Below are 11,448 nucleotides of genomic sequence, written 5' to 3'. Positions count from 1 at the left end.
TAAACCTGTAACAGCCTCTGTGCTTTCTGTTTCCCAGCTTTGTTCTTTGCTGGAACTTGCCACGTTACTCATTTATCTTTGTCTGTTTTCTGCTGCTCATCTCTGCCCGGGCAGCCTCTCGGAAGTTGGAGGCTGGAGATTGCTGAATAAAAATAACTTCATTAACTAACCATAATTAGGGTATGGTAAAGTACCTTTTCTGAGCTTTATTTTCAAATGTTAAAATTGTCTGAACTGTGAAAAGAGATAAAAATTGGGGTTGTACTAATCTCCTCATGGTGTTTCCACTCAAACAGTCAGCCTATGCTAAATCCTCAGTGACTTTATTTTCTGGTAAGGGCTAAACATTTATTTCTTGGGGCTGAAATCTTTCCCACCTGCAACTAACTGTGCCATATGTGAAGTTCTTTGTTTGACAAAGAAGGAATAGACTGAGCCATTTGTGAACATGTAGGAAGCTCCTCAGAGGCTGTTCTTCCAATCTATAGACTGGAGCAGTGGACATAGTCTTCTCCTTCTCCTCCCTCTTTCCCACCCATGTATGTCTTTGGGCAACTGTTTCTGTGGTACCCACTCCCATGGTTTCCCGAGATCCGAGTCAGAATTCCTCTTCAACCTTCAGTGACATTATGAAGAAAATAATCAAAAAAAGTTTCCTTGTTGTCAGTGCTGACTTCACTGAGTTCAGGTTCATCCAGGGTTCTTAAACCACATCATAAGCTTTGGATAGTTTCCTGCACATCCAGTTCTGTTTTACTAAGCAGTTGGTACAGACAGGAAAAAAAGGCTTTGGCTTGTGAAGATAAAAAGGCTTGAAAATGCTTATCAGCAATCTAAGTCTCTATTGTGTTTCTAATAGGGCCTCCTGAAGAACTGTTACTCTGCCAAGGCCGCGTACCTGTTCCAGCAGGACAAGTTCTACGATGTCAGCTATGACACTGGTGACAAGTCCATTCAGTGCAGTAGGCGTCCGGATGCGTTCAAGTTCTGGCTGATGTGGAAAGCATTGGGAACCACAGGCCTCGAGGAGAGAGTAAACAGGGCACTGGCTTTGGCTAGGTACCGCCTCACAATTTTGAATATGTCTAGGCTGTTTAATTGACTGAAATGTTGACACTCCTGATACTCCGTATCCTGGAACAGGCCACATTCTTACTGTTTTTCCCCCCCTCTCCTTTTGTTTGTGTATAATAGGAGGAACTAATAGCAATAATAATTAGTGTTATTACATTTGCTACAATATTTAATAGTAATTATTACTTTTAGCAATAAGCATAGATGTTGGTAAACATAGAAGTCCAAATTAGACTATCAATCCCCATTGTTTAACATCTATGTTATCTGAACCAGACATAGGACAGGCTTACCAATACACTCTCTTCTATCCCATAACTGTGTTTTCTGGTGTTAATGTAAAAGCAGCCCTATGTGCCAGGCTCTGAGCTGCGTCTAGAAAGAAGTGAATTAGCCATTCTCCTGCTCACTTCATTCCTCATGACTGAGGAAACATTACTGTTTTTCGATGTGGGGAAATTTGTGTGGGGAAATTTGTATGAGGACAATCTGTTAATGTTAGGATGTAGTAGAGGTATATGAAGGCATATTGTTCTGAGATACTGCTTGTTTTTTCTCCACAAGTTTGCTGAAGTTCTTAATGCTTACAGTATGTTCTGTTAGGGACCGAAGCACCTTTTTCTTGCGATCTTCTCCTTGCCTGCCCTGTTCAATTTTACTAAGTTTTTGGTCTTGTGGAACTGAGATTCACAAGTGAATTCTGCAAAATTCTTGCTAGAAAGTGTTTCTAAAGTGATGGTGATGTCTCAGTTTCTGCGAAGAAACTTCCATACACAGGTTGTTTTGTCTTCTGATAGAAGAAATAATATTGAAGTAAGATAATGGCCCATTAAAAACAATTCACTTGAAGTATCATATTTGTTCAGAGTTTATACAAGATAAACCACAATGAAATCTTCACCAATTCCTGGGCTAGCTACACACTACCATAAGGGAAATCATTAATATTGAAAAACAGCCACCCATATCATATTGCCATTTTATTTTTGATATGAACTACCAAGTTGAAAAGAATTGAATGTTTACTCCAGTGAAAATTAAAGGAATAGTCTCACTTTAATGAGTCACTTAAAGAAAAGGTGAAAATAGCCATGACCTAAACGCAGAGTGGATTAGAAAGGAATAAAAAGGAAGAAACAAAGCCAGAAAAGTCCAAATGAGCTGTGGCTTTTTTCTCTGTTTTATTTCTTTAAAGCCACTCATTGTTTGGCTGGTTAAGTGTTCCTTAATTGCACCTTGTTTTTGTTCTGAAGCATTGTACTGTTCTGTGTCTGTACAAAGTAATTCATTCCACTATCAGTAGGAGAATTCAAACTTATCAAGGTCACTGGCCAAGGTTGTTTTACTGAGAGTGTAGTGATTAATAACCTTTCTGGGATCAATATTTTCTTTGAACGTTAGGATTCAGCTGGTAGCACTTCTAAGGAGTGACTGGGTTGTCTTCTTTTTTTTTTTCTTTAAGAAGAAATTTAATTCTTAGTCATTATCTGATGAAGATTGTTCTTTACAGTAGCCGCATTGTTATCTTGAGTTCGCATGCTGAGACATCAGGTTACTGGGCACTATGCCAGGTTTCCTAACTACTCAACAGCTGTGCAGCCTTTCTCCTGATTTGTTACAGTAGGTTTTACTTCGATGTTGCAAAGATAGTATTTCAGCGTTCCTGATTAATTCTGGAATTAGTCCACTGACTATAGAACTTAAGAGCAAGATGACTCCCCCCCCCATGGCCAGGCAGAGCTGCAAAGGTTTTAGGGTAATTGCAGGCATGTATTTCTGTTGCATCAAACTTTGCTTATTGGCTATTCCATTAATTTCTTCTTGTTCTGGAGATGAATCATGTTTTCAGTGTATAAAATATCCCAGGAACATTGTGATGTTTTGGAAGCCTATTTGGAAAGGCGTATTTTTCAAATACCTACAGTAGAGCATCCTGCTGATCACTTCAGAAAATCTTTTGCTGGTTTTTTTTTTTTTTCCCCAATTATTTTTGATGCAGGGATGTTGCTTTTTGAAGTACGTTAAAAAGAAAATAGAAGTAAACTGCTTTTAGAATACAACTGTTAACCACCTCTGCATTTTGTGCTTCAGCATCTTTGCAGTTTTTCTGCCTGATTCCTCTTCTGACACCCACTCTTAGCAGACATATGTCTACTTTCTCTGCAGATCTCCACCCCTCATTTTCTGAAAGGCTTAATCATAGCAAATACCACTTCCCTGTGCGCTCCAGTCCTCACTGAGACTCAAACCCTTCTGACGTTCTACAACCGTGACACGATAATAAAACTCCACTGTCAACTGTGCAAAGATGCACAGAGTAAATTGTTCCATTGCTATCAAATGGTCCTGGCAAGATAAATCATGGGTGATGGATTTTCTAATGGCTGCCTTCTTAGGCTATTGGCAATGTAGTTAAGAACACGATTAACGGTGTTTGTGAGCTTGACCGACATCAGATATCATATGTGAGATGGTGGTATAAAAAAGGGCACTTGTGGTAAGAGGGAAGGGTATTAAGCATTGTAAAATAGTTCCAACAATTCAAGACCTCAAAAAAAAAAAAAAAAAAAAAAAGATGATCATACATAGGTTTCTTTTTCATGATTTATTAAAAAAAAAAAAAAATTTAGGGCCACTCTCTTGTGAATAGCCTGCTGATTTTGCTGAATGTTGGTTTTGTGGCACAGACAAGTATCTTCTGATCAACAGGACAAAAGCACTGAGCTTGTTTTGCTTAAGACAATTCCCCTACAGAAACAGGTTTCGCCCAACACGCTCACATGATATCTAGCCTCCTACTTACCTTTCAGTATGCCTCTCTTTCAACCTAAACAGTAGTGTGGGCATTAACAGCTAGATAACAAACAACTGCATGCAGTAGGATCTAAATAGTCATGGCAGAAAAGACCGAGAACCTCAGCTTGTTACAGTGAGAGGAAACATCTCAACAGCGCACAGTGCGGCGCAACTCATAGAGCTGCGTGTCGTGGGAACTGGCACTCCACCACAGTAATCATTTTGCAGGGATGTGTGCTAAGAGGTAATGAGTCACATGCGCAATACTTGTTAATGATAAACAGCGTGACAACTCCCCATGCTCTGTTTTGAAAAATGTATACCATCTAGGGTATTGTTTACTGCCTCCCTAGCCAACCTGTTTCTGCAGCACGTCTGCCGAATAGCAGGCGTTGCAGATACAACTGTGTCCCTGTGGGGGCAGGTTTCAGGCATGTGGATAGGACCAAGCGGGGTTATTCTGACAATATTTTTCTTCCTCAAGTAGTGGAAAAAAGAATTATTTGTGTGATGATCGGTAATGCAGCTGCAGGCAGGAAAATGCCAAATAAACGCAACAAAAGAACAGATTTGTACACAATCAGTAGTTTAACTGTCTCAGTTTTATTACTGTTAGACAGGAAAATCTTTGTGTGGAAGATTAAAGTTCTGTTGAAATGGAAAAGCTGTATGAATTTGAGATAATTTCCTTGGTAAGGCTTTGAGGGGGAGGAATAAAGAGAGAAGTCCCAGCTATGTCAAAGTGCCCTCTTTGCTTCAGAATTCCTGTGTGATGTATGCCATAGCAAAGTTGAGGTCATGTTTTAAAAAAATTCTATAAATTGAAGGTGTTTGGATCCAAAGTTTTGATTCAAACCCATCTTCCCTGTGTTTTTCATACTGACAGGTGAAAGAGAAAAGAAATACTTATTTCAATGCATTGTTAGCATAGGATGCCCAGGGATTATTGTGCATCAGCAGTGGCTCACTGAATGGAAATGTGCACTGTTGTGTACAGCGTGGAACAAGGAAAATTGCTGGGCTTGAAGTACGTGGAAACTTTTAAATTCTGGGCTAAACTAAGAGGTCCCGGTGACAATAGCAGTGCAAGAGATGTCAGGGTGACCATGAAATAACGTGGCAGCACAGCATCAGCACTTCAGAAAAAGAGATAGAGGAATTAATTTGTAGAGAGCAACATCAATGGAAATTTGCACTGGGAAAGTTCACAGCCTGATGCAAATAGGATCAATTTATGCCATGTGGCTCCACTGAAAATCTGTGCCTGAGGACAGAATTTGGCCTCTCCTCAGTGCTCCTTGGCTGGCTGTAGCCTTCATTTATTTCCAGGAACTGATAGCTACTGCATTTTCACAGCAGGTAGAAATGAGGTTTAACTCTGTGATTTCTTTAGCGGGGGGGAAAGAAAAAGAAAAAAAAAAAAAAAAGGAGGGGAAAAAAGTGTATATACGTTCAAGACCTTTTTTCTTGGTGTCTGTATGTATTGTTTTGTTCTATGCTTTAAACCCCTGCGTTTTTAATTACAGGTATCTAGTGGAGGAAATTAAGAAAAGAGAGGGATTCCAGCTTCTTTTGGAGGTAAGTGAAAATGGAACTGAACTGTTGTTGTTGGGGGGGTGTCTGTTGTTTGATTTTGTTCTTTTTAGCCAATTGCCAATTTGTATTTGAAGTATGTAATTTAATAAGTTTATGTATTGGAGATACACATATATAATTGAACACATATAACATGCTCCTTATGCCCCACCATCACTCTACCTATTTTCCTAGCTTCTGGGCCTGTATTGGCTCAGGGGGTATAGATGGAGCACTTTTCTGTGAAAGTGAAGAGTCTGACTGCAAAAAAGCAGTGCTTGCCAGACTTACGGATAAGACTGTGTGTCGGATGGAAGAATATTTTGATCCTAAAAATGGATTTTTCATCATTAAAGTCCATGTTTCTTTCCTTAATTCTGTTTCTACACCCATCTTCCTAAAAACTACCCAAAAGTTGTGGTTTTCACCCATCTTTGCTAAACCTGTTGGCTTATTACCTGTTGATGATCTCGCTTAGGGTAGAGTGAATAAAGGAGCAGAGCTAAAGCGCTGTTTTTCCACCTACCCTCAGCTCTTTGGTTAATAAGGCTAATATCTGGGGATGTTGCAAAGACCTGTCATTTTTAGAAAAAACGTGCATTTTTGGAAGCGTACGTGTGTGAAAGACAGCTGGATATGTAGCGTGAGGAGGAAGAGAGCACATGGAGGAGGAGGGGAAATGGAGTAAGTGCCACACATGGAGACTGACAAACCATAAAGATGCAGATTTGGTTTACACTTGCTGATGCCATGAGCATTCTGGGTTAGGCTAGAAGAAACATGAAATACAAAATATTTTATACTATTCATACAATATAAACTTTTCCCTTTAACTTTGAAAACTGCTAATTTGGGAAACTTTGCATGGAGTGAAGAATCCTGGGTCAGCAACCCCTGATGGAGTTAGTGAAGTGGCAAGTCTGTTAAAAAGCTCTCCATTCTGCATTATTGTAGAGCTTAGCAGAGAGCCCAGATCCACTGTAGGTGTGAAAGCTGTTGGTGAGAGCAGAGACTGCTGTTTAGTTCCTGCAGGAACAGGACACCTGGATTAAAAGTGGGGTTGCAGGGAGTGCTGTAGTATGGGCTATGAGAAAGGAGGCTGAGCGACGGTTAAGAGGTTTTTCAGGAGTGCAGGAGGACAAGCAGAGAGAATTCAAAGAAAGGCTGCCGGGAGGCAGCTAGGCCCGGTTATGCGAGCCCTTTCTGAAAGGAAGTTGGACTTTGGACAAGAAGCTCAGGAAGGTGATCCTCTGACACATGCAGTGAGGAAAGTCCTGTAACGAGAACCACTCCGTGGCCTGGAAATGCCACTCATGCTTAAGTCATCTTGAACTCTTCTGTGGTATAATTGCTTACCTGCTTGGGTAAAAGCTGTGACAAGATAACCAGAAATAGAGTGAAGCATGGCTGGGGGTAGTTAAGTTTTCCTAGGATGAATGGTATTTTCAGAGGGGATGATGTATTTGATCTGTGAAAGGAAACTGAGATAATCAAGAAGGCAATAATAGGCAATGGCAATATGGTAATATACGCCATCTGTCTACTCCTGCCATCTGATTTTAAACAGTTTTAAAATAAACCCTGTAACCGCAAGCCAGTGCTTGCGCTCATGAGGAAGTTGCTGCCTTTTCAGGGTCTGTGTTTGTGGGTGTACTCAATGCATGCTCTTTGGGGAAAGAAATGGGACTTTAAGAGCTGAGCTTTATTTCATCCAGTGGCAGCAGGTGGCAGGTTTGCAGCTCTGCTCCTGCTGCCAACAATATTCTTCTTGATGATTAAATTGTATTTAATGCATTCTTCGAAGCGAGGCGGAAAATGATATGAGCAGTTCCCAGTGCCCTTTCATGAAAGAACATGTGTCAGCTCGTGGGCTCGCCTCGTTCAGGAGACTGCTTGGGGTTGTAATAGCGGCCGCATTCACAGTGGGGCAAAGAGATGGCGTGACCCAGCTACCGAGCTTCCTTTTAACTTCTTTTGTTTTCTTTCAACCAGTACTAATGAGGATGGCGTGTGGGAGGGGAGAGGGGGGTGTGAGTTTATAATCCATATTATAATCTAGACCCCAGTTAAATACTGTGTTGCAAATAATGTAGGTCAAGATTGACTGAGTGGTTTTATGGGTAGTGTTGGATGGGATTAGAAGGCACACCTATTCCTCATGCTATTACTACCTGTAGAGGTAAAAAAAAAAAAAAAAAAGCAGGAAGTGAAGAGAGACCCTGGATTGGTCTGCTGGGAACATTTTCTCAATCATATATGAAACAGAAACCTCATAAGCACAAAATGCCTTATTTTATAATGCATGGTGAGCAGCCATTCTTGGTGGGAATCTTGCAGCTAACTCTCTGCTGAGTTTAAAGGCAAAATTTCACTGGAGGGAAGCAGAGATGTGGAGTCTCAGTCTTTGCTCAAAAGGCTTAGATATTGGATAAGATATATCCAGGGTATTTCACATACCCTGAAGGGGTCCTGAGATTCTTATAAAATGTGGAAATTGAGAAAGCCAACATTAACTCCAGCACTGTGTAGTGTGCTGTATGATATATGATATAAAAGGAGATTGGCATTCTTCAGTAGAAAAATGACTAGGTGTGCAAGAGTTAAATGGTGACAAAAATTGAGTTTGTGTGTTTTGTGTAAAATGCATCGTAGGAAATTTCCATTTAAAAAAAAAAAACAACACTAAAGAGAAAATGTGTTCTTCTCTTTACAGTTGCTTCAATTTTGAAATCTGTAAGTTACCTCTCTATGCCTCTCATACACTTTTTTTCCTTACTAAATTTTTTAGTTAGCAAAGCAGAGTTAAATATGTATATAAGAAGAAGACATGAAAAAGGAACCCCAACAGGTTTCCTTTTTCTGGCAGCAGGAAGAGAAGTGGATGATATGAAAACTATTTCTAGTTTCAAAAAAGGGAAACAAAAGGTGAGTTGGAAAAGGAAGTTTTAATGAAAAGGGTATAAACTCAAAGGCTTCCCCCCCACCGCCGCCAAAAAATAATGCAGAACTTTTTGACAAGCTATAATATGTATTCCTGTCCCATTTGTTACATCTCATAAGCAATCACTTGTTCTCTTGTTTAGCCGGAGTATGCAAATGTTTGCTTTTGGTACATTCCACCAAGCTTAAGAAAAATGGAGGGCGGACCTGAATTTTGGCAGAAGCTACACCAGGTGAGTGTCACATGAACAGGGTTATCTGTAGCTTACTGATTTATCTGTGTGCCAGATACGAATGCGAAATAGCCCTTGGCTTTGCTCACCATTAACCTATCAGTAGAATGGGGATTTAATTCTTAAATAGATGTTGGTAGGATTTAAGTTTGTTCTCTGTTTAGACAAGGCTAATTAACTTTTTTCTTAATGTAAGAGATGCAAGCATGTACAAATATTCAGCTTACTATCAAAGCTGTTAGCAGCTGGCAGAACTGAGAGAGCAACAGTGTTGTCTGCATCTCTTGTCTAGACAGAATTTTCATTACCTGTTTCAGACACTTAACACTGTCCTTGGAACTTGTCTTGTATTACCTATGACAATCTATGATAATGTAAGTGAGGAAGTGCTTAAGAATACATTTCTGATGTTGAACAACCCATAAATGACAACAGGAATACAATGGGAAAAACTTCATTGGTGAGTGTTTTGGTAGCTCTTTGCCATCCTGGTAGAAAATCATGAACATCTTGAAAAAAGCAGTAGTAAAATTTTGAAGTTACTCGCGGGGAATCAGTGGTTAAGACTTAATTAAGAAGCCAATAGACACTGTGGTATTATGTTATACTGAATAAGCTATTCTGTGAGGAATTGAATTTAATTCATTGCTTGCTCCTCTCTGTAGCAGCTTTGGTGTTCTGCATCTATTTTTTCCTAGAATTTGCTACTAGAAATTTAAACTAGAACATAGATGTGTATACCATATGCATGCTTGCGTAAGATATACGTACTATATACATACTATACATACTATATAAACATGCATACTTCCTATAATGTCGGCTCTCCTTTCAGCAGCTTTCCTTTCACAGGAATTGCTTTCAATTTATTCTGGATGCTGGTGTCTTTAGGGTTGAGGTCTTCCTTAACCCTATCTGTATTGTTTTGGAAAGTATATTTAACTTTTGCAGTACAAAGCCATGCATAGCCACAGTATGGATACAAGGGCTTTGCATTTACCATGTTTTCACAAAGCATGGATGGGTTATGATCCTTTCATATGGGGCTTCCCTTCTTCTCATTAGAGAGGAAGGCCTATATATATATGTGTGTGTATATTTATGCATATATATATGTGTATATATATATACATATGCACACACACAGAGCTGTATAACAGCTCCTCTACCCATGGAGGAGTGAGGATTTGGAAAGGAGCAATGGGAAGACATAGAAGAAATAATGCTGCAACTACCACACTTTGATTTATGTATCTAGAGAGAAGACTGAGAAGGGAAGGGATGAAGCACAATGAATAGCTCACGTATATTGTGAGTGGCTTTTTGAATGTAACTTACTGGTTCTTTGCTCTCATGCTCTATGGTGCTTCCAGTCAAGATGAGGAATAGATGCCTGGCTTTTATGTACTGATGTAGACAGACTGACCCTGGAAATGCAGATTTCCTAGCCAGTGTTTTGTGGGAGAGCACTTGGAGGGAAAGGAGCATGTGTGCAGTTTCTCCCAAGAACCGAGCACCCCTGCAGATCTCAACCCCTCTTTTTACTGGCAAGGTGGCGTTTTCTTGATTCTTATGCCTCCTCTGATGAAGCACTAAGAAAAACAAAATCCTAAACCATAACTTATTTCCTTCCTCCTCACATAAGCCTGAAAGAAAATCTATCACAAAACAGACCAAAACTCCCTAGCAAAGCAAGGCACTGAATGGCACACATTTCTCTCCCGAGGGACGGGGAGAGGAAACAACAAATGATGATTGTTAGTTGCGTTGCTTTAAGCACTGCTGGGAAGTTCTTTGACATAACAGAAATGAGCCTGTTACACAACTAAAACGTGCTATTTCACCTCCCTGATTTTCTACAGGGACAGATCTGGGGTTACTTTCCTTTTTGGATGCTGAGGGCCATGTATCAGTGAGCAGATGAGATGACAGCACTGGGTCACAAAAAATGAGGCTGACTTGACCTTTCCAGCTGATGTCAATCTGTTTTAACATTGTTGATGCAAACAGCATAGTCATTATATTAGTATTACATTAATTAGTACAAATATATGGCTGGGCAAGAAGGAATGCATCCTGATCAGCAAGGTGTAAGTGATAAGATGATGAAGACTGGAGAGATTGTTGCACTATGCCATCGACAGGCAGATGGAGATGTGTACAGTTTCTTGACTGCAAATGCTTCCTGAATATTCCCATCATTTCACTAAAATGAACATTAAAATGTTTTAGTTCACAATTTGTCTTTCCGCACAACACTTTAACATCACAGTTACTCTGTTTATCCAGAAATCAATCTTCCTTTTTGTTGACCTGCACATCTGACAATAATTAAGGAAATGTATGCCTTAAAAATCCCTTGAGCAAGTAATTGATTTTATTCAACTGCTTGCTCAGCAATATTGTTCAGAATAATATGTCTTCTAAGGTTAGTTATGTGAGTTTTAGTGCTGGTGAATGTTGATATGCAAATAGCTCTGATCTGAAGTCCTCAGCTTCATGAAGAATTTGCATAGTCCTATGCAAAATAACCCTGAAGGTTTTCTGCTGTACTGGCTCTTCTCCAGTTTCCATGGCCCACTTTATGTGGAAATGTGTCAGGGCTGACTGGATCGCAGTGTGATACCTAATTCTGATGTTAGTCTTCTAGCTGTCCTACATAAACTCTGTCTCTCGGAAGGTGGTACGCTGTTTGTTTGTTTTAAGTTCTGGGGCCTTGAACTTTAGGTATAAAATTTGCCCTCTTCAGCGTCTCCAACACTAAAGAGTGGCCTGAAGGATTTGGGTCAGCCGCTAACTGGTCATTTGACTCATCATCTGAACACTTTAG

General features: G+C 39.9%; 1 protein-coding gene across 1 annotated transcript in view; it reads left to right on the top strand.

The window, feature by feature from the left end:
• Window positions 1-8,618, top strand: part of GADL1 (glutamate decarboxylase-like 1) — a gene marked incomplete at its 3' end in the record, with an annotated part of 35,199 nt that extends 26,581 nt beyond the window's left edge. The window contains exons 11-13 of the mRNA XM_009578355.1: window positions 860-1,059; window positions 5,397-5,448; window positions 8,529-8,618. Of these exons, the coding sequence (XP_009576650.1) occupies window positions 860-1,059; window positions 5,397-5,448; window positions 8,529-8,618 (342 nt within the window). The remainder of the gene's footprint in view (window positions 1-859; window positions 1,060-5,396; window positions 5,449-8,528) is intronic.
• Window positions 8,619-11,448: the final 2,830 nt, after the last annotated feature.

This window comes from Fulmarus glacialis, unplaced genomic scaffold (genome assembly GCF_000690835.1).
Source record: "Fulmarus glacialis isolate BGI_N327 unplaced genomic scaffold, ASM69083v1 scaffold18815, whole genome shotgun sequence".
In the NCBI taxonomy this organism is placed as follows: Eukaryota; Metazoa; Chordata; class Aves; order Procellariiformes; family Procellariidae; genus Fulmarus; species Fulmarus glacialis.
This window is presented reverse-complemented; position numbering and strand designations above follow the sequence as displayed.